The following is a 23,509-nucleotide window of genomic DNA, read 5'->3' on the forward strand; positions in this document are numbered from 1 at the left end:
AGTCAGCCAGCTCAGACTATCCTAAGAGCATGTTCACGACAGTTAAAAGTCTACAGTCAGCCAGCTCAGACTATCCTAAGAGCATGTCCACTGAGCATTTAGAATAGTATTTAGCATTTTCGTTTTGTTTGTTTTTTTAAGACGGGGTCTCCAGTAGTCCCGATTGATCTGAGAATTCACTATAAATCCACTTCGAGACTTTGAAGGTTTGACCCACTGATGTGTCAACACACCCAATCTATGCAGTTCTGGGGCCCAAACCCAGGGCTCCAAACATGCTAGGCAAGTACTCTACCCAACGAACCACATCCTCAGCTCTGATGTCTGACACGTTACTCTTTTCATTATACTCAAGAATTGAAATCCTCATAGGAAATCTGATCTCTAACTATAAGCAAATAACAACTATCCTAAGTATTCCGTCTGGATAGACAGACTCACACGACAACGCCTGCAGCTGACGCCCCCATGTGCACACAGGTGCAAGACAAAGGGGCTGCCTTTCTGTCTAAGTGGATCATTTCTGAAAGGCTCCCTTCAGATGTTGAGAAATCCCGGCTGCTTGAGGGAGGATGAGCTGTGATCCCCAACCCCCAGGGCCCCAGAGAAGCACCTCAATCTCCAAATCTGGGAAATTGGGACATGGCCGCTCCCGCTGCTGTCTGCTTTTTAGGGACAGTGACAGGAGAGAAACTCGCCTAGGTGAGATGCTTTGAGCTTTCTGATTATTTCAAGGTCAAAGTTCTGAGAACAGAAATTTCTAAACTACAGGGGAAAGTGCTTGATCTCACAGATGCTGCCTTTGAAATCACACATTGATGTGATTTCAGTCCCAAAGGATTTTTCCCCAATTAAAAGTGCCCAGAAACCGGGGCTTAAGCTCTCGTGGGCACGCCTGTCCATGTCACCACTAGGAGGGCCAGCACTGCCTGACCCATGAGAGACCAGAACCCTTCTCTTGCTTGTCACAGGATTCAAAGATGCAAAGGGGTCTCAGGACCACTGAAGGTTACTGCCCCATTGTGGTGTGTCCTGGAGGGAAGTGACCCTCCTCTATTCTGCCTGCTAGAGGTCAGAACAGAGTGGGTGACTGGCTTCACACCTGGCATGAACAGGTAGCTGGTTCTTGGTCTCGGGGAGGGACATCTCTATCTAATACTTCAGCCTTCTTAGATCCCTACAGGGATGCATAGGACATCAGGTGCCAGGATGTCAGCTAGGCAAAGCTCCCAAGGGCATATGGTAATAGCAATGAATAGCAGGATTCTAGAACCATCTTGGAGAAGTGCTAGGCTCTCTCTCTGTCTCTCTGAACAGAGGTGATGGAGAGGGCGCTAAGACAAACAGGAAAGCAACTCAGGATCCACAGTTGTCATTTCTGGCCACCATGGGACATGGTAAGGACTCAAATTCAGACATCCTCAGACATTCATCAACAAGCCACAATGCAGAGTTCAATGGCTGTCTGGGCTGTCTTCACAAAGTCTGTGCCTGTCCTTTTCTCTGTTCTCTTCCCAACTACAAAAGTCTAAGAGAATCTCTGCCAAGAGGGACTCTGGTCCTCTCCACGGTTCTGCCTGCAGCTGACCTCACCTTGGCATCAGGGCCAACGCCAGTACCTTTTCTCTCTCTGGAGAAAGCTGTAGAAGCCAAGGTCTGCTCACTCAGGTCCCTTTCTCCTGACTTCCCTGACGCCTGCAGCCCAGAAGCACACACAAGCATGCATACATGCAGGCATGCACACTCACAACCGGTGCGTGAAGTGGCAGGTGAGGAGCAGCAGGCATCCTCAGTGGATTTCAACAGAGTGCCAAGCACGCTCACCCTCTAGATCACGGAATGACGGGGAAGATCCGTTCAGGATGCACAGAGCCTCCCCTAAAACGGGGACCAACTGCTCTGGAATTTCCACATGATCTAGCTGGCCTTTCAGGAATTATTCAGATATTCCTGAAATCAGGAGGGGGGAATGCCCAATAATACTTTGAAAACTTTCTCTAGTTTACTATCTCAGCCTGGTAATATCCCTCCAAACCATGCCACTTTCCACTGGTATTTTCCAAAACAGGCAGATGGGCAAGAGTTCATAATTCTCTACGTAAACCATAGTTAATCCTTGCATGCACAATTAATGTCTCACTTTGAGCATAAGAAACAAGCTCTCCAGAGCCGCAGGCCCGCCGAGAGCATGCTTCCCAGCAAGCCACAGGCTTCTTCTTAACAACAGCTCTGGGCCTGGCGGGGTGTCTCCGCCACCGCTCTGCTAACTGCCACCTCCGGATCCTTAAGTGGAGGGGAAATATTTTGAAATCTGACAGATTAAAAAGCTGTCTTAATTCACTTGGAGTTTCATGTCTGCCACACGCAGTCAGGTGGGTTATGTAAAAAATCAAATTAGTGTTAAATAAGTACAAAGGGAAAGAAACGAAGTCAGACTCAACCTACTCGGGAAATATCGCTGATCCCAAATGAGAGAGCTCCTCGTCTTCAATAGTGAAGCCATTGCAGTTCACCTGCAGAGAAATGGGGGTGGGGTGGGGTGGGGGGCCGGGGCGGGGGGGGAACAAAGAAACCTGCAGTTACGGATCCCCTCTCCCACTGCACACCATTTCTTCAGCTCAGCCCTCACCAAATTATCAAAGACATTCTGGCTTGGTGGGGTTGAAGGTGTTTCTGTGGCCATGGCATCCTTTGTCCAAATAAAATTTACTCTGAGTGTGTCAACAAAGAGAAGCAGACACGCTGGGTCAAAGCTCCTCTCCACGAGCTCAGAGCGCTCGCTCCTCCGAGTTAGAGTGGTGTGGGGACACGTGGGGGGCGGGTGCTGGGATGGGGCTATGGCTGCTTCATGGGAAGAGTTCCAGTGAGACTATGGTGTGTGTGATGTGTGCAAGAGAGAGAGAGAGGGAGGGAGGGAAGGAGCAAAGGAGGGAGAGAGGGAGGATACTTGTAACCCAATGTCCATCTCAGGAGCTGAGGTGGTAACTTCAAAGCCTCTCCTCACTTGTGGGACTGTGGTCCCATCCTCTGAAGGGTAGTGGAACCGAGGACCCTGACTAAGGCAATGAGACTTTTGTCTTTCATATTTCACCCAAATCGGTCCCTGGTCCTTTTCTCACCTCTGAGAACACTGAGGATAAGTGGTTAGAGCTGGGCTTAGGAAGGAGACCACTCAGTCAGAAGATGCTGGCCTCAAGCATGGAGACCTGAGCTTGACCCCTGCAGTGTACACTTATAATCCCAGCATGGAAGAGGTGCAGACAGACAGATCCCTGGAGCTCCTTGGCTGTCTGCCTGGCCTAACTGGAGAGCCTCAGAACCCAGTGACAGACAGGTCCATCTCAGAACACCAAGTGGACAGCTCTTGTGGAAGGACATACAAGGTGATCTGAAGCTTCCTTATACATGAGAGCACATGTGCATGTGCGTGTGTGCGCACACGCGTGCACACACACACACACACACACACCAGAGGACTAAGTCAAGGCCGACAGGCTGAGAACGATGGCTACGTATGACAATTCTGCAAATTTCTCTTTTCACATACAGTGTTAATAATTTCCACATAAGCAGAATAACGTGCAGGATTCTTTACACAGAAGGACACTCAAGGCAACTTTTAGCCTGTGAGAGACAATTCCATAGGTGTTCTTTGTAAGTACTGAAAAATCTCAGGCCTGGCACAACCAGTGTCGTCTCTTTCTAGAAGTTACCATCATGAAGCCTGCCAGTGATGAGGTCTGAGAGACAATACACGCCTCAGAGTTTTCCTCCAGAGAGCATTGGATACAGTATCTTGCTAGTGTGAATAGAGCAGCCTACCTTACTCCCATGGAAACCGGGGCTCACAGGTCCACATGGCTGAGTGACTGGTTCCAGGATGTGTGAGACGGGAGTAGCATGAAGGAAGCTAGACAGGGCACACTGACAAAGCGTGGCTTCTGTACACCAGACTGCTTGCTCCATTTTAAAAGTTTGCTATGCATCAGCTGGGGTGGTGTGTGTGTGTGTGTGCGTGTGTGTGTGTATGAGCACGTGAGCGTGGGTACACTTGTGTCTGTGTGCTTGTGTTTGTGAGTGTATGTGTGCATGCCTGTGTCTGTGTGTGTGTGCGTGCATGTATGTGTGTGTATGTGTGTGCGAGTGTGTAGGTTCAAGGACAACCTCCGGTATCAATTCTCATCTTCCACCTCATCTGAGACTGGGTCTCTTGTTTGCAGTGGTGGAAGGCAGGCTTGCTGGCTTGCAAGCTTCTGAGTGTTCCTTCTGAACCTCTCCTATTGCTGTAGGACCACTGTTGGGGCTGACTAGTGCTCATGGCTATGGCTAGCTGTATGGGGGTCCTGGGGTCTGAATTGGGTCCTCACACTTGCATGGCACGGGCTTTACTCGCTGAGCAGTCCTTCCAGCCTCACTGCTTCTCATGACAGCTGCATCTGTTAATTGCTAACGTGGAGATTTCACATGGAGCTAAAGTGTTATTGGAAACGTTTAGGAATCTTGGCGTTTACCATGGCGAAGGCCACAGTTTTATTTGCAGTGCTTGAGGCAAAAAGGAAGAGGAAGAAAAAGAAAGATGAGGGGGAGGCACAGGAGGGAGAGAAGGAGGAAAAAGAAATAGGAAGTGGGTGCTACAGCTCATAAATCCCGGAGACCAGGCATTCCTAAGTAAAGGACTTTGCACGGCTGTCTCTTGTGCTAGTTCCAAGCATCCTGACCAAGCGCATAGTTGGTACTTTAACCAATGGCTACCAACCCACATTAGGTAGAATTAATCGGAATTTTCTTTCATTCAGCAGAATTTCTTTGAGTAGAAACTCTATTCCTAAGTACTGGCTAAGTACTACTCAAAATGGCTTCTCCTGCTGGACGCCTGCCTCAGTGTGGTACTCACAATGGCCGAAGACAAATGCTTGCTAAACCAGAGTGAAAAGGAGATTAAGAAGAAATATCAAGACAGATGGAGGGATGGTCGGCTCCCTGGCCTTTGGGAACTGAGCCCTCGATCCGCTCATCTGTAACCCCTCTGCTATGGCACCATGGGTGGGTCAGCCCTACTCCATCCCCCCAGGAGGGCAAGCTGACATCAGAGTCTTCACCCTCCACCCCTCCCGTTATCGTGTGGGAGTGTGCATGCATCTCCTCCTGTGAGCCAGAGTGTCATCACTCTTCCTTCTGGAGACCTGGTGATGGTGTTTGAGCCAAACTGTATGGTGATTTTCCTGCCAGCTTTCCCTCCCTTCCGAGCTATTCCTAGAGAAGAGGGGACTTGCACATTAAGAAAGATGCATGGGCTATGGTCTTTTTTTCCCAGTCAAATCAGGCGTAAGTGCCTTGCTAAAGCTATTCTCATAATTAGCATTTAAACTAGATGTAGGCTGCGCACCAGGAATATACTTCCCAGCCACGCACAGGTTTGGAGTGATTAAAACCCAGCGCACAGGTTTGGAGTGATTAAAACCCAGCTCAGAGGCCCGCAGTCACCTTCAGCTGCCAGCTGCTGCTACAACACTACAGGGGCCTCCAGAGCTGCCAAAGGCTCAGGGGGAGGACAGCACACACACAGCTGGGGGCAGAGGAGGCGAGGTCAGAGGATAAGTTGGGGATGGACCACACCTCCTTTTTGCCTTGGCATTTTCTTCAGGGGTACTGAATTTACCCCTAAAATCCACAGATGGAATACACGAGGGTGGGGGGATTTGGGTGTGGCTCAGAGGGTGGAGTGCTTGTCCAGAATACAGGAAGCCTGGGGAGTGGTGGTGCGTACCTGTAATTCCTGAACTCGTGAAGTAGAGGCAAGAGAATCAGAAACTTAATGTCCACCTCTGGCTACATAGTTTGATTCTAGCCTGAACTATATCAGATCCTACTTTAAAAAAGCAGAAATGTAGCATGAATGTGTGCATGAACAGTTTTGGAATGGATACTAAAATTTAATCAGCATTAAGGTTGTAAGGAATAAATTACCTAGTTATATATAGGTATGCCTTACACGCACACACATATACCTGTAATATGTAGCTATGCCTATGCCTATACACACATACATATACCTGTACGCGTGTTCCCTCAGGCACACAGATGGCTCACTTCATTTTTCCACACATGCACTTGGCTTTGATGTGAACATGTAGTCTCATGTAATCCCTGTGAGCCAGACACATCAACATGTGGAAGGCCCGCCAGCAGGAGTCACGCTGCTAACGGGAGGTCTGCTTTCCCACAGCTTGTGACAAACTTCACTCTCACGTAAGCACGCCACGGGGAGGAAAGCCTCCCGTGTATCCAGGCCCCAAGGGCTCTCTCTGCCCTAACCCACACCCACCACCTTTGGGTATTGTGATGACTAATACTGACAACATCTACATTTGCTCCAGAAACAAGCATTGGACACCTAGGGGGTGCCTAGGTTACCTTAACCAAAGAGGGATGGCTTAACCTCAATGCGTGTGGCATCATGACATGGGCAGGGGCAGGACTGAGGGAAGAGTGAGGTGCACAGCAGCCCTGATGCCCTCCTTAGCCCCAGCCACCCACCTCCCCACCGTGGACTGTACCCTCAAGTCACGAGCCAGAAGAAACTCCTTCCTAAGTTGCTTGTTGAGTCTCTCATCACAGCGGTGAGGTGACAGTGATGGGAACAGACGCTGGGGCCAGTGTGGTGCAAACCCAGGTGTGGGCACGAGGAAGACTATCGGCTTCTGAACGTTTGTAACTGGAAGCCATGAGTCCTCGTACAAGGAGTTGTTTTCTGATTATAATAATCGTGGTAGAGATGTAGTGACATAAACACTAGGTCTGTGGAAATCCACTGAACCATTAAAAGAGGTTTACACTGGACCTGAACTGAGGGAAGACTCACTTCTCCCTTCTGTGTGTAATAATGCTTAGTATGTTTTTACCACATGGCGTGTGGGCGTGTCTGTGTGGTGCGTTTTCACGTATGTGGCATGGAGGATGGAGGACAACCTTGGGTGTTGTTTCTCAGTCGCTGTCCATGTTTTCCGTTTTATTTTACGTATATGAATGCCTTGCCTGTATGTACGTGCAATGTATACCTGTGGGGGTCAGCAGAGAGCCTAGATCTCCCAGAACTGGAGTTACAGAGGATTGTGACCCAATGCATGGGTGCTGGGAACCGAACCCAAGTCCTCAAAAGAGCAACAAATGCTCTTAACCTCTAAGCCATCTCTCTGCCCTTGTCCAATTTGATTTTTGAGAAAAGGTCTCTCATTGGCCTGGGCAAGCCTGGGTGGGCCGGTGAGTCCCAGGACTTCGCCTGTGCTCACTTCCCAGGGGTCCAAGACCCTGTCAGGTAGATTCCCTCATGGGCTGCTACGGGAAGGTCTTCCTGGGGGCTGGCACCCTTACCTGGGCGAAGAGCACCACGAGGCTGGCGTGGTCGGGGAAGTCCAGGTGCTTGGAGTAGAACTGATGGAGAGTGGCGATGTCACTCTGGATGAGCTCCTTCTTCTCGTTGTCCAGCTTGTCCAGGTCTGCGGGGAACAACCCATCACCACAGAAACCCTGGCTCTCTCCTGTTGTAAACAGTGGGGTGGGGGCACCACGTCCAGCCTCAGAGAACACTTTCCCTATCCAACCGACCATGAGCCACAGGGAGGTAAGAGAGATGTAACTGTAAATGACAGCCAGCCTCAAGGTCCCTCACTTTAGGCCACTGGAATCTGGGTCACAGTCAAGCAGCTGGATAGCCCTGACTGAATGCCTTTTGGGAAGGCCATCAGGAGCGGGCTGAGGAAACAGTTCAGCTGGTAAACTGTCATGCCCAACGTTGTCCTCTGGCTTCCACACAAACCTTTCCGTGAGTGCATGAACACCTGCATACATGCACGGACACATGCACATGTGCACACGCAGATGTCACAGCTACTTCCTAGACTGTAGTGCTGCTAGGACCTAGAACCGTCCAGCACACGGAGAGCAGGAGAGGGCTGCCTCGTATGCTTCAAAGCCCCTGTCATGTCCTGATGGACTTGTACACTCAGCAGAAACAAGGCTAAGGGCATTTGGTTTTGAAAGTTACCATCCTTCCTGGGAACAAGTTATTTCTGCCCTCAGAACCACTGGATGCACATTAAATCTGTCACTAAGACAAAAGTGTACCTATCAGAGAAATACTTACGTGACTCAAACTCCCTCACAGCCAACAGTTTCTCTGAAGGTGTCCTCTCTGGGTGGATTTTCTAGTAATCGGAGACAAAAATCAGAGAGGAATGTCAATGCCTGGGGTCAACAGCACCTTCCTAGTTATGTCCACAAGAAGATAACACTGCCACATTCAAGAAGAAATCTACTCGAGGAGTCCACACTTGGTGCTGAGTCTGTCTGCCCTCCAGATCCAAAGGGCTTATTTTAAAAGCTTTTGAAAGGGTCCACTGTCTCCCTAATACCCTGGCACATTGCACACACAGTAGGCTCAGAAATGCTCATTACAGGAAAGAACAGGGCCAGAAAACAACTTTTTAGGGTCCCGACTTGAAAGGGTTGAGTCTACGACAAACCATACAATTTATTACTTCTCCTTCTAAAGAGGAACAAAATGAACCCCCGTCCGTTTCCCACTTTCTTTAAGCATAGGCTAAAATGATCTCAAATTCCACGTTTCAAAAGGAACATTCTGGGTTGTATCTGCAAGCCGGGCCTCACTGGAAACGCACTCTGCCTTTGTTCTAGACCCCCCAAGAGGAGCTAACAATAGTGGACCCACGAGGCTTTGAGAACATGAATAAACTTGGTGTTGACAAGAGTTCAAACGCAGAGCTCAGTAGCTGGCCCGAGGCGAGGCCAGGGCTTTGTAATCTGGCCATTCAACTTGGGGATACAGGTGGCTGGTCTGGCAGGTGCTCTCACCTCCCTCCTTAACATAGTAAGCTTCCCTCCTATTCTCCCCTAATCCTTTGCAGGCTCCTAGAATACAAATGGTCTGGGTTTTTTTTTAACCACCTATTCCTACAGGGATAAAAAAAAAGATGGTCAGGTACCTTTTTACTTAGCAGTTGATTAGTGGTAATTATAATGGAAACTGAAGGGAACCTCTAAACCCATCCCAGCCCTCAGACTGCTTGCCCGGGAATCATAACCAGAATTGACATCTTCCATTCACTAGGCTCACTTCTGTAAGAAGTCATCCTACCCAGGGGCAGCGAGGTAGCATGCAAGTTCCTTCTGAGTCCTTAACACAGTACTGCCAGAGACACTGGAAGGCAGATGAGGAACAGACGGGTCTCCCAATGGTCAGGTCTTGATACAATCTGAAGGACTGGTTACCCCAGACTGCACCACTCACAACGACTCCTGTTCCTCGTTCTGCCACTGATCAATAACTCACAGAGAACTGTCATTTATGAAGGGGTAGTTGGCCTTCTTCAGGAAAAAGCCCACCTTCATCTCTGGGTCTTAGTCTGCAGGCAATGTCTCCTCTGCTTACTCAGAGACAGCCCTTTTAGCCACCCGACCCCAGCTGAACGCAGTGGGAAGATGACCTCAGAGTTCTAGAATGTTCTACTGCTGTTTACACATTTGGGATCCTAAACCTGATCTGGGGACAAGAACACGCCAATCGTTACACTCATACTCAGATTAAAACAACGGCGGCAAACTGGAAGAGGAGGTGGGAGCTGGAAGGGAGGAGAGAGCCAGAGGCGGATGAAGTTAAGCTTTAAAACCAATCTGCAGCTCAGAGGCCTCGCTGCCAAGGCACAGGGACACAGCCAGCAAGGCCTCTACCCTCCACAGACATACTGCCTCTTACTATCCCTTATATGTCAGTGGATGACAAAGATAAGTTCCTCACATCTTCCCACTGACTTCAGAACCCCGGCTGTTGCAGAAGAGGCCTGCAATTCTCAGATGCTTGGGAAGGACTGACCACACATCAACAAACAGTCCTGACATATCCTTAGAAGAATATACTGGGCAGCTCTTCTCCCCACCCCGGGCTCTTCTCCTCCTCAGCCTGGTTCTACTCTCACACTCCTCTTTGTCTATGCACCATCCCTGGGCCTCCCTCTGGGTCCTTACCTGTCTACACATAGGCGAGCAAGGTGGCAGAGGTACAAAATGACACGAGAGGGGACATGGTGCCTCCACACACAAAGCAAAGAGGGGAACGCACAGAGCTTCCCCGACCAGTCTGGTTCACTGGAAACTCTAGGAAATTTTCACAGGTCTGGTCTTTCAAGCTATAACGTCATGGCCATGCCTTTCTGTGTAAACAAATCCCAAAGAAAGCTCTGGATTGGACTGTTACAGGTATGTTCCTCTTCTGGGATAAGAAAGAGGTAAAAGCAAAGCCTGTGCCCAACTGTGTCCCTATCACATGTGGGTGCGACTGGAGCTGAAGTACAAGGATATTTAGTCACATGCTCAGCCTACCTCTGACAGTCATCTTTGTGACCTTTCATGAAAATTCAAGTAGCAGGACCGTCTCACGTTTCCTCACCTGTTTGGCCAAGATCCTTGCTGTGAGCCGCACGGTCTCCGAAGGATTCCAGTTCTCCCCAAAAACAACCATGGACGAGCACTCCAGCTTGTGCAGGGGCCAGTCTTCTTTCTGGGCAGGTTTTAGGGGGGGAAAACTGTCAATATATAGACACATCCACATATTGAAACAGACAGAGAGAGAGAGACATACACATACAGACAGATACACAAATATATACAGACATACACACACACACAGAGATACACATACACACACACACACACAGATACACACAAACAGGCACATATGCACAGTGAAAGATATGCGCACACACACGTGCACAGAAAAATACACACACACACACAAAGGTATGAAGAGACCTGCACTATGTCCCCCATCAACTTCACGTAGAACATGTTTCCTCTTGGAGAGCTCAGGAATGCTCACAAACTAGAGATGACAACACACTTGGAAAACAGGTGCGATCCCCTAGCTTTGATCCTCTCTGGCTTGGTCAATGTATTTTTTGTTATTAAGGGATTTTTTTTAAGGGTTTCATGCTGTAGTTCAGGCTAGCCTGGGATTCACTATATAGCCCTAGACTAGACTTTTCTTCATAGCAACCCACCTGCCTCAGCCTCCTGAGTGCTGGTATGATATAAGTGTGAGCCACCATACCTGACTGCTTCCTGTTTTCTTCCTGTCTGGAAGCCCCACATCTTCCTACCGTGTGTGTGGGCTGAGACCCAACCGAGGGGCAGGGGACCTGGACAAAAGACCTGTCTGTAATGCTGGTGGTGCTTCTCCGCCTCTGGTCTCAAATCGGGACAAATCACTGATAACAGTCTCTCTTGCCATTTTGTACAAATGAGGGTCTGTTACAGACCAGACTCCAGCAAAGACATCCACTATCTTCCTTCCTATCGCCTTTCTGGCCTTTTTGCTTCTGGTAAAGAGGCAAAGACTGCCCACTCACCAGTGGAGGGTCGGTGGTACCATCTGTGCATAGGCGAGGGGAAGGGAGTGTTCTGAAGACTCTAAAGAAAGTACTTAGGGATGAAGGGCAAATGACAAGGGCTGGTGACGGAACCATGAGAGGCCACTGAAAACTCCTGTCACCGCCGATGTCACTGATGACTGATTTGAAATCAAAAGCAGAGCAGAAAGAGCAGTTCTGGTGGAGCACTGGGAGGAAAGTGGTTTTGGTGGCGTGCCCACTGAAGGACAGGAGTCAAGGCGATCAGCCATCTTGCTCAGTCTGTATTATAAACCTGACACAGCCTAGAGTCTCCTGAGAATGGAAACTTTAAATGAGGAGTTGCTTTGATCAGGCTGACCTGTGGCCATATCTATAAGACACTGTCTTGGTTTATGATTACTGTGAGAGGATTCAGCCCACTGTGGGCGGCACCATCCCTAGGCAGGAAGGCCTGGACTGTATAAGAGAGCTGGGGGCTGAGCATGAGCCTAACCAAGCCAGTGAGCAGCTTTCCTCCAAGGGTTCTGCCTCAGTGCCTGCCCCGGGTCCTGCACCAAGTTCCTTCTAAGGTGGGATGTGACCTAAAAGAAAAAGCCAAATAAACACTTTCCTTCCCAGGTCGCTTCTAGTCTGAGTGTTTTATCACAGTAAAGGAAAGGAAACCCAAGCAGTAGCAAAAATGGTGGGGGATCTGGGGAGGAAGGGCTAGGATGTAGGGAGAGATTGGGAAGTAACGTTAGATGCTTGAGTGCTCTGGGAGGTCAGGAGTACTGTCTGGTCCACAATGGATCTGGCCTGGCCTGGCCTGTTCTATCCTCTGCCTTCCCCAGCTCAGGAAGCAGAAATTCCATTCTTCCAGAAGCCTAGAACAAATGCCTAGAGTCACCCTGGATGTGACACTCACAGACGACCTCCAACTCTAGCCGATCTTTCTATTCTACCCTCTGGGTTAGCCTCGAGCTCGGAGATGGGTCACTGGTTAAGGGTTTGTCCTGCAAGCATCAGGACCTGCGTTTGAGTTCCAGAACCCTTGTTAAAAAGGTAAGGCGGTGTGTGTGATTTCACCACTGGAGATGCAGAAACTAGAGGATCCCTAGGGCCAGATGGGCCAGATAGCCCAGCCTAAGTGGCCAGCCCCAGGCCAGTGAGAGACCCTGGTTCAAACAAACAAACAAACAAACAAACAAACAAACACAACCCCCCAAACCAAAAACTCAAGGTGGACAAGTCCTAAAGAATGGCACCCAAATTTGACCTTTAGCATGTATGCGTGTGTGTGTGTGTGTGTGTGTGTGTGTGTGTGTGTGTGTGTGTCCCTTCCACCTCCACACATGGTGGTGGGGTGCAGAGACTCATCTTTCTTTGCCATCAGGACCAGTTAGCCAACTCTGCCAAGATTACTGTCACATCTTTAGCTGGATATTTGCTTTTGTTCTTTGCCCTGTAAACACTTGAGAGCAGGACAGGGTCTCAGCCTGGAACCCTCCATGATTTCTCACCTTGCACAGAAGGCCCCGTTCTCACCATGACGTCAGGGCTATGGGGACTGTTCTCCTAGCCAGCCTTCCCTCCACACTCTCCTGACTCTCTGTTGCCATAGCGTCATCCTTCCTCTCAAGGGCCCTTGGGCCTGCAGTATTTGCTGTCTAGCGCTATCTCCCAGATTGTCACATGACTCCCTGACTCCTGCTGGTCTCCACACCTCTGCTCCTCCGTGGTCAGCTTTTCAAGAAACCTGCCCCAAGCAACCAAAGTGCTGTTTCCCTCCATGTTCCCTTCCACTGCTTTCTGCTTCTTAGTTCTCCCCACTACCCACGTATCAGCCCTCATGAGAATAAGGGCATCTTGCTGCTTTATTTACAGCCAGGACCCCTGATCACATACCCAAGCCTGCCATTCACAGGACATTCAGCAGAGTTGCTGAGTGACTATCTCCCTGGCCCCTCTCCTCCCCTGAACCCCGAGAGGAAGTCAAAATCTGTCCTCATGATTTACTGCAGCACCTGGCACATCCCAGGGGCTCAGGTTCTGTGCCAAGATGCTCATGGAGTTAAATAACGCCACGCCCGATATAACTGAGAGCAGGAACAGGGAGAAAGTGGAGGCACCCTAGGGACCACAGGAGCTGTTTTTAGCTGCAGTCTACACCAGAGAGCACAATGAGAAGGCAGAGGAGGGAGCGGGTGGGGCTTGCTCTACCAACTCCAGCAGACTCCTCTGCAGCCAGGGTGTCCAGGCAGGGATGAGGAAGGCCTGTGACAGCTGAGCAAAGGTGGCACCAGCAGATGGAACACAGAGCCAAGTGCCAGCCACGGCAGCTCCAGGGATTCCTCAGAAAGACTGCATTAAGACAGGTTTTCAAGGTCGCATTCGCCATTAATCCCAGCACTTGGGAGACAGAGGCAGACAGGGCTCTGAGTTTGAGGCCAGCCTGGTTGACAGAGTGAGTTCCAGGACAGCTGGAGATACAGAGAAATCCTGTGTTGAAAAAAAACCCAGGGTCTGTACACTGGTTTCCTTGACTGAGTGGGGCTTCGTGTTCCTCAGGTATCAACTCCTAGGAGAAACTCTAACATTTATGAAAATTAATCAATTATTTCAATACAACATACTTATTCATATAACTAATCTAAAATTAATACTTGTGTACATAATATATCACATTGACTTCTATGTTGGGTCTATCTTCAGAGGAAAAAGCTCACTCCACTGAGCCCTGCGGGGGGAACACTGAGGCCCCGAGGCAGGATGGCTACCAGCTTGGGATTCTAAGAGACCCCCACTTAGACTCAGCTTTGCAGCAGCTATGGCAGTCCAGGCAGCCTCTTAATCCCCACGTCCTCTAGGCTGTAAATAACATGATCCTCCCGTTACTTAGCAAGTCTGGAACTCCAAGTCTGTGATTTCACACCTTCCAACAGTGATAATCAGACCAAGGCCTGAAGCCTGTGCTGCACTGTGCCCTCCTCCCAGCCTTGAGCAGGCCAGAAAGACCTTGTTTACCACGATAGACTCAATAATAGGACCTAGGTGGAGTTACCCACCTTGGCTACGGTAAGACCTCCTACAGGAACTTAGAATAGACTGCCCGCTGAGCTTGCCTAGAGACATCTCCAGCAGAGACTAAGGATGGGTTCTCCCACCCATCTCCGGCTGAAACGTGGGGCTTTCCCTTTAAATAGAAGAGTTGAATATTAAACTTCGAGCCTTGATCAGAAAACTTTGTCTCGGCTTCATGCTTCTCTCACCTCTCTCCATCCTTTTTCATTTCCAGCCCCCCTTTCAGGTGGACCCAGTTCGTCTGTGGTCGCAGGAAGCTACACTGCACGGAGGCCTTCAACCTGGACAGTGGGCATTCATTCACAGACTGGGTCTTGCAGTCTGTGGGAAAGCCAGCAGCCAGCCCACAAGAAGCATGTACAACAGTGCCTAGCCTGTGTCCACTCTTAATTAGTGTTACTAACTAAGCCAGCCTTGCTGCTGGCACCAGAAGGGAGAAAGGACTGAGTGTCCGACCTTGAGTAGTTTCTGACCTTGTTAGAATAGGAAATGCAGAACTCAGTTAGGGCATCAGGCTAGATTTGCCACAGTGATGACATATCGTTCTAACTGACTTTGGTTCATCTGGGATTCCTTCTGAGAGGGGAGGTGAGAGGCATGGGTTATGGGAAGAATGACAGACATGTCTTCCAATGACATCATTCATTTTGATTTAAAAAGATTAGGACATGAAGAGATGGCCCAGTAGTTAAGTCGCTGGCTGCACTGCCAGGGGACTGAGGTTCAATTTCTAGCAGCCACATGGTGGCTCACAGCTGTCTATAACTCCAGTTCCAGAGGATCTGATGTCCACTTCTGGTCTCCATGAACACCAGATTAAAATTTTTGGAAAAAGGAGAAACAAAATCTCGTACAAATATCAGATAGCATTGAACATTTTGTTTTCTTTACGTTTTGTTTGCTTTAGGGAGTGGGGTCTCATACAGCCCAGGCTGGTCTAGAACTCCCTAGGAAAGCCAAGGCTGGCCTTAAACGCCTGCTTTCCCTCCCAAGAGCTGAGAGGACGGGTGAGTGACAAGTCCGACTTTAACTGTGCTGGAGATGGAGCCCCTCGAGTATCTGATGCCCTAGCAACTGAGCTACATCTCCACAGACTCCACTCCATCTCTATGGAAGCACTCTCTTCTAGCAGAGGCAGCTGCCGTAATTTAGTGCATGAGGAATTATAAAAAAAAAAATTACAGTGTGCAAAAGTTCTAAAAAGGCGACTGTGTATTATTTTAAAAAACAGTTTTCGGCTTTTATGAGATATTTTTCCCTAAAGCTACCTTTGTATCCCCTCAAAGCTACTACTATCTGACTGCAATTCTTACTAAACACTCTTTAGATACAAGTTCACCTTCCTGAGAAATAATACACACACAGAAAAGATTCAGAAACACTTACACCCAAGTAGACGCCACAGGTCTTTTCCTTGAGGGATAAGTTGTCTGTCTGTCTGTCTATAAATGTCTATCTACTTCTAAATGTCTATCTACCTGTCCATCCATCCATCCATCCATCCATCCATCCATCCATCCATCTATATAGACCACACATCTGAATTTTCAGTAATAAATATATTGCTAGTAAAATACTTAAGTAACAGTCCATGGCAAAGTAAGATGTGGCGGGTTTTTGTAATCACGGTTCTTTCCAAACTGCAAGTTAATTCTCCACAAATATAATAAGCACAGGTACTTGATTCCAGTGCAGGAGCAAGGGTGCTTCTGGACAAGATGTGGAGGAACTGTCTCACTGAGCACACACACACTGAGTGGAGGAACTGTCTCACTGTGCACACACACTGAGTGGAGGAACTGTCTCCCTGTGCTCACACACACACACTGAGTGGAGGAACTGTCTCCCTGTGCACACACACACACACTGAGTGGAGGAACTGTCTCCCTGTGCACACACACACACACTGAGTGGAGGAACTGTCTCCCTGTGCACACACACACACACAGAGTGGAGGAACTGTCTCCCTGTGCACACACACACTGAGTAGAGGAACTGTCCCTGTGCACACACACTGAGTGGAGGAACTGTCTCCCTGTGCACACACACACACACACACACACACACACACTGAGTGGCGGAACTGTCTCCCTGTGCTCACACATTGTCGGTGAGGGAAGAGAGTAGAGGTGCTGAGGGCATTGAGATTTCTGGTGAGCCAATGAGTCTGCCTTCCTGGAGAAGACTTCTAGATTCTTGCCATGACGCCCCCTTTTCTTTCTGCAGTATATGGGGTTTCCAACGTTCTAAGACTTTTCAAATGGAACACTGTCTCCTTGCCTTGTGCTGATGAGACTTGCAAGAACATGCTGCAGGGATTCCTCTCTGTGTCCCATGACTGCCATGGGGGAGAGCCAGATGGCTCATCATGCCACCGAGCCATGGAAGGCAGGGAGGTAACAGGTCTTGGGGAGATGTGCTGGACTCCCACTCTCCACTCCTTCCTTCCTGGTCGCGCTGGACAGGTAGAGAGCAGGCTCCTGAGGGCACAGTAGCACCTCAGGACTGGCTTAAGAGGCCACAGAGGGCTTCACCAGCACTGGCCCAGGAATCTGGACTCGTTTGGGGATGGGGGTGGGTGTACCCAACAACGACAGGTCCAGTGAGCACTGGTGACACACTTCCAGAACTGCAGCCCTGGCATCACCCTGTGTCTCTAGGCGTTTCTTTCTCTTAACCCCTCAAGGCCATTCTGTTACAATACAGTGCTCCACGTTCTTTTAGTTCCTTATCAAAGGGTGAAAACCCCCGAAGCCATGAGCCTCTTTGTTCAGGAGATAGACAACAAAGAAAGAAAGGAAGGACGGAAGCAAGGAAGGAAGGAGATGGGGGCAGGCAGTCCTGGAGGAATTAAGGAAGAAAGGAAGAAATTTGAGGTTTAACCCAGTCTGCCACCTTTAGAAATAAGAAGCTCTAGAAGTCAGTATCACAGGTGCCACCTACTTGGACATGTGACACTCATTCAGTAAAAGACAGAAACTCATAGCTGCAGAGGGTGTCCCAAGCACCTTGTGTTAGTATTCTGTCTAAACTCCACCTCCACAATTACCTGGCAGCAGCCAGGTATGCGCCTCCCCACAGTTACCTGGCAACAGGCATGTAGGCCTGCCCACTATAAAAGGGGCTGCTTGCCCCCTCCTCTCTCTCTTTCCCCTTCCTCCCCTTTCCTTCTCCCTCTCTCCACGTGGTCATGGCTGGCCTCTACTCCTCTACCTCTCTGCTCTCTCTCTCTCCTCTCGCTCTCTCTCCTAATAAACCTCCCTTCACGGAACCGTCTGGTCTGCTGCAATCTGTTCCAAGCTGCATGCCAAAAATCTAACACCTTGTCCTCAGACTGAGGGACCAAGAGGCACCATTAGGGCTATCACAGTCTAGAGCCTCCAAACAGTACACTCTCAGGGCTCTTAAACCCCCAGAGCTCCTCAGAGTCATCTGAGCAGACACCACCACCCTCCAGCTGTCCTGCAGGGCTGCGGCAAACTCTCAGAGCACTTGCTGGAGAGGAATCAGCAAGCATTCCTAGCATAGACTTTAACTAATGTGAGCCTGCCCCAAATGAGCTTTCAGAGTCTGCAAACCAGGACCAGAACCGCCAGGAACCACGCAGACACCTCAAAATCCCAACACAGATCAGGATGGCTCATTGGAATATGGCTACCTCCTGAGCTCTGCAGAAACGTATTTTAGTCAGCGTGCCCAGGGAACAGAGGTCACAGCAGGGGCACGACACACATTTTGAGGTTCTCTGTTGAAATCTTCTCACGGTCGCAGAAGGATGACTAATGTTACACTAAACACCACTCATCCACAGCAGAGCCCTGTGGAGTTCCATGCCAGCTATCCTCCTCAGCTAGAAAGACAAGCCTCTTTATCCTTTACACATAACTAAGCTTCTATCCAGTCTGAATTACAGAAAATCTGCTTTGCTGTGCAGTCTAATGTTATTAAGAATCCTGTGTGACCGCTCAGGGCATCCACATTTATACAGTCTCCCTTTTCCTGCTTTTCACTATGGGTACGGCTGTCCTCACTTGAACTTGAAGAAAGTGTCACCCAGAGATGTCCTGTAACCTGCCAGGCCAGAGCCTGTAAGAGGGAACTTGGAACCTGGCACTTGGCCATGTCTGATTTCCTGCTCTTTCATCTGGGCTGTATATCACTGCCTTCCCTTGCTTCTAAAACAACCAGGAGGGAATGAGTTAACTTTTCTACAAGTGTCTCACTCACATGTAGAGACAGTCACTTGAATATCTCACAGCGAGCTAAGCACAGAGCACCCACCCACAACAGGTCAGAGCATCTAGAGACAGTAATGGGCCCTGAAAACTGGACCAAAACTCACACCTCTGTCCAATGTCGCTCACACTGGCCACCTCAGGAAGACATAGGTGTGCGGCCTCCTGACCCAAGGCAGTGTCAGTTTCCTATGCCAGCATGTCAGTGTTGGCTCTACCCTGGCAAAGGCTATTGTCCCTGGCAATCTAGTGTCAGCCGGGACACAGAGCTCAGTAGTAACTCTTCCCACTGCTAAGTGTTCTGGGTCTAAAGGCCTGAGGGGGTAACATGAGGTGGTGAACAGTCACCAGAAATGGAGTGGCAGAGATGCTTCTGGATGGGGAGGTGCAGGTCCTGTCACCTACAGTCCTCTCCGACCCCCCAAAAGCATCAGCATTTGGTAAGGTGGGTAAGGGAGTCCTGAAGACAGGAAGAAAGGAAGGCTGCAAGGCTGGGGGGGGGGAATAAGAGGAGGCAGAAATTCCTACTGCAGGGCTGGAGAGATGGCTTGGTAGAGAAAGCTCTCACCTCCCAAGTGTGAGGACAGGAGTTCAGATCCCCATACCCTGTGTAAAAACTGGATGGGTGTGGTGCCAGTCTGTGATCTCAGCCCTGGAGAGGCAGAGACAGACAGGCTGGATGGACCAGCCGAATCCGGGAGTTCAATAAATAAAACAGCACAATCAAGAAAGACATCTTTGCCCTCAACATACAAGCATCCATGTGTGCACCTACATGCATGTACACGTGCACATGAGAGCAAACATACACATGCATATGTACCACACATGAATATAGATTTAAAAAAAAAAGATGCACTTCCTAGTAAATCCTGAACTTTGGTGACTAGACAGGTTGTGAAGTGAGACCACGCCCCAGCCCTGGCCCAGCAATGCTTTTCTACGAAGAATGTTTTTGTGCACTGGATATTTGCTGCAAAAGTTTGGGACACCCTTCTTAGTCCCTCAGAAGGACGTCCTGAGAGGTCTCACGGCGGCCTCATTTCTCTCTCCAGTTACACCCTGCAGGATCCAACCTGAGACTCAGCCACCACTCCTTAGCTCCTGGTCCCTGACTCTGGCTGCTCACAGACACAGGCTTTGCTCAATCTCACACGCACCACCCCACCACCCGCTGGTGCTGATGGATCCCTGTGCCCATTTGCCATCGGGCTGGGTTCTAACAACCGGAGTGGGGGGTGCCCTGCTGCTGTGAGAATCTTAAAATCTGAGACCCAGGCAGCAGTCTGCTTCCCACTTCTCTGTCATATCCCAAACTTGGCTGATGGTGTCCCCGATGCACACTATAACCCTTGCCATGATCCCCGGCCACACCTAGCACAATCTTCTTGTGTCTTTCCCTCCTCTTCTGCATCAAACCAGTCTTGCATGTAGCTGCAAGCTGTAACTGCCTGTCTCCAGGCTGGTCACTTCTGAGAGGTTCACTCACACCTGGTGTGCTCTGAATGGAGTGGGGAGCTGTGAAGCAAGAAGCCAGTGACAAAGACAACACATGTCCCAACCTCCAGAGAAGAGCAGGCCTTCCTGCCGGCTGGTCCCGCACCTACCTGACATTCCACGTCACAGTAGAACGCCTGCTTGCAGCGCCCACATTTCGACAATCCTTCTTTCCTTAAAGACAGAAAAGGGTGTCTTAGTGGTGGGAGGCAGAGACTCGGAGTAACACGTTGGGTTAGACACCACCTGGTCACAGCCAGGGTTCCCTTACATGACTCCCTCAAGTGCACTTTTCCCAAGAAGGACCAGGTTTGGGCCTTCTTGAAGAATCCATCAAAGAGAATACACTTGAACGCTTACCAAAGCAGTCAAAGAGACCAAGGTCACATGTGGCTCAGTGACCACAAGACCCCAGCGTCACCTGTCCTGTTATATCCAGCGGTACCTGGGCCTGACCCCAGCATCATCTGTACTGTTATACCCAGCGGTACCTGGGCCTGACCCCAGCATCACCTGTACTATTATATTCAGCGGTCTGGGAAAAGTCAGATTCTCTTATGTCTTGGTTATCTGATTAATAAGAAGCCAGAGAAAGCAATGAGTGTGTGGTTACAACCCACGAAGCAATGTTGGACCGAGGATGTGGGGCTGGCAGCACCAGGTGAGAAACAATGCTTTGCTCAGAGTGCAGGGAATACAGGAGAAGGATTCAAAGATGACCTCAGAGCTACGTGTAAAGAAGAATGTGCCCAGCAAGCCGTGGCCCGGCCTTGAATGTGGTGCCATGGCATCCGGCTGGCTGTTACACACTCACTTTGTACAGGTTATGTTGACTGCCCTGCTGTCTTCTCAGCATGTGGCCTACCATGTCCCTGCTTCTCACTAAGGACAAGGAAGTACTGCCTCCTGATTTCTAGGAGCTGTTGTGTGTGTGTGGGGGGGGGTGCTTGTATGTGTGTGTGTGTGTGTGTGTGTGTGTGTGTCCGTCCATCCATCCATGCTGCAGTGTCTGTCATCCCTACTGGGGAGGAAAGGGTAGTCCATGCTGCAGTGTCTGTCATCCCTGCTGGGGGGAAAGGGGAGTCCATGCTGCAGTGTCTGTCATCCCTGCTGGGGTGTGTCCTTGCTGCCCCAGAGTCTGGCACTAGCATGGGGCTGAAACATCCTCATGGAGACTGTGCACATTAATGCTTCAACATCCCCCCTTCTTCTCACCAGTGCAGGGCAGGCACCGTGCTCCTCCCTAATGGACAAAGTGATCCAGGAAGGCCGCCCTGAGAACTGAGCTGACTACTACAGGGCCGCCCTGAGAACTGAGCTGACTGACTACTACAGGGCGCAAGGAAATACCCGAGACTCCAGGGACCAACTGGAACACACATGGGAGGAAAACATACATAAATACGCCAAGCTTACATGTTTCAGGGGTTCCGAAAGGAACCCACTAACTGGGTAGAGTGAATCGCCAGGCCTGAATCTCTGGAGGGCCCGTCTGACAGAGAAGAGCAACAGGGCTTAGAAGCTGGCTGCTTGCCCTTTACACCAAGGCAGAGGAGATCAGAGGGCGCTCAGAAATGACTGTGAAGTGACATGTCAGCGCCTGGCAAGTGCTGTGACCTGGGAGCCATGCCAAGGAGCAGAGCGGAGGCAGTAAGACCACAGAAGGAGCGCTCACGATTCCTCCCAGAAGTGGGTTTAAATGGGAGAAGAAGCCCCCCCCCCAAGCAAGCCAATTCAAAAGCCACCTTTATAATTTGTTTTTGTCTTCTAGGAAAAAAAAAATCTGAGATCTCCTTTAAAGCTTGATGAGAATTAGTGACTTTTCTCACTAATCTACCCTCCTACTCACCTACCCCTGTCCCTACCTGTTCAGTGGAGGGACACTGGCCTGCTCCTCAGGGGTCCAAAGCAAAAGGACCAAGGGATCCTGTCCTCCAGCAATGTACCGCGAGCGTGCACGCCTCCTGCTTCCTGCTCTGAAGGTGGCAATGACGCCATGTGAGCTGGCTGCCTCCAGAGCAGGAAGCGGGAAAGCTAGCTAGCTAGATGGCTGCTATGAAGGAAGAAACTAAACACGGATCTCAACAGTCTGGGATGGGAAGGGATGGAAAGGGCCAGGCGGAGACAGCAAATGGCGCTCAGCTGTTCCCACACACAGAGACACACAAACTCTTCAAAAGTCTGTCGTGAAGAGGGTCATAAAGTGCCGGCTATGAAAAGGTGACAACATGAGTCCAGATCCCCAGAACCCACATAAAAACCAGGTAGGTGGGACGTGGCTGTAACCCAGCTCTGTCAGGGGCTTGGGAGTAAGATTCCGGGAGATCACCTGCCACCCAGCCAATATGGCAAGAGTTCTGTTTCCAAAAGAAAAAAGAAAGAGGGAGTGTGATAGGAGACGTCCGACTTCTTCTGGCTTCCATGCGTAAATGCACAGGTGACTGCACACGTAGACACGTACACATGCACACACGCACATACCACAGCCACATGCACACACACACACACAACCTAGGTAATGTTTTTGGCTGCTGTGATAAAACACTGACCAAAAGCAACTTGTGAGAGAGGATGGTTTATCTGGCTTACAGTCTACCATAAAGGAAAGGAAGCCAGGACAGAAACTCAAGGCAGGGGAGCTGAGGCAGAGCCATGGAGGACACTGTGTACCTGCTGGCTTCCCCATGCCTACTCAGTTACCTTTCTAATACAACCCAGGACCAGCTGCCCAGGGGCAGCACTGCCCAGTGGGCTGGGCCCTCCATCAATGAAGGCAATGTCCCCACTTACAGTCTGATGGGGGTGGCAGCTCCCATAGAGAGGTTTTCCTCAGGTGTGTCTAGGTTTGTGTCTGGTTGACAAAAACTCACTTTGACACACACGGAAGAAAAAGAGAGTCTCATGTCTGGGCATCAACCCAAAAGTGACTGAGCAAAAACCTGGACCGAGGTGGCAGGTACATGTGCTCGGGAGAAAGAGACTAGAGGTGAGTGCCTAAGGATAACTGACAGGAGTTTTGACAGGTGGGGTTCTCTTCTCCACAGGAACAGGCAAACCCTGAAAGAAGTCTGACCTGAAAAACACACAGTGCTAAAATTGTCAAGTAAGTAGCTTGTGGTGGTTTGAATAAAAATGGTCCCCACAGGCCCATGGAGGGGGGGGGCTCTATTAGAAGGTGTGGCCTTGTTGGAGTGGGTGTGACCTTGTTGGAGGAAGTGTGTCACTGGGAGTGGGCTTTGAGGCTTCAGAAGCTCAGGCCAGGCGGGCTGAGCGGTTCACCGTCTCTTCCCAAAG

General features: G+C 49.9%; 1 protein-coding gene across 1 annotated transcript in view; it reads right to left on the minus strand.

The window, feature by feature from the left end:
* Smyd2 (SET and MYND domain containing 2) overlaps positions 1-23,509 on the minus strand; it is a 41,175-nt gene that overhangs the window by 8,623 nt on the left and 9,043 nt on the right. The window contains exons 2-6 of the mRNA XM_028761119.1: positions 20,326-20,389; positions 10,463-10,573; positions 8,144-8,204; positions 7,372-7,496; positions 2,446-2,513 (exon numbers count right to left, since the gene is read on the minus strand). Of these exons, the coding sequence (XP_028616952.1) occupies positions 2,446-2,513; positions 7,372-7,496; positions 8,144-8,204; positions 10,463-10,573; positions 20,326-20,389 (429 nt within the window). The remainder of the gene's footprint in view (positions 1-2,445; positions 2,514-7,371; positions 7,497-8,143; positions 8,205-10,462; positions 10,574-20,325; positions 20,390-23,509) is intronic.

This window comes from Grammomys surdaster, unplaced genomic scaffold (genome assembly GCF_004785775.1).
Source record: "Grammomys surdaster isolate TR1022 unplaced genomic scaffold, NIH_TR_1.0 130, whole genome shotgun sequence".
Classification (NCBI taxonomy): domain Eukaryota; kingdom Metazoa; phylum Chordata; class Mammalia; order Rodentia; family Muridae; genus Grammomys; species Grammomys surdaster.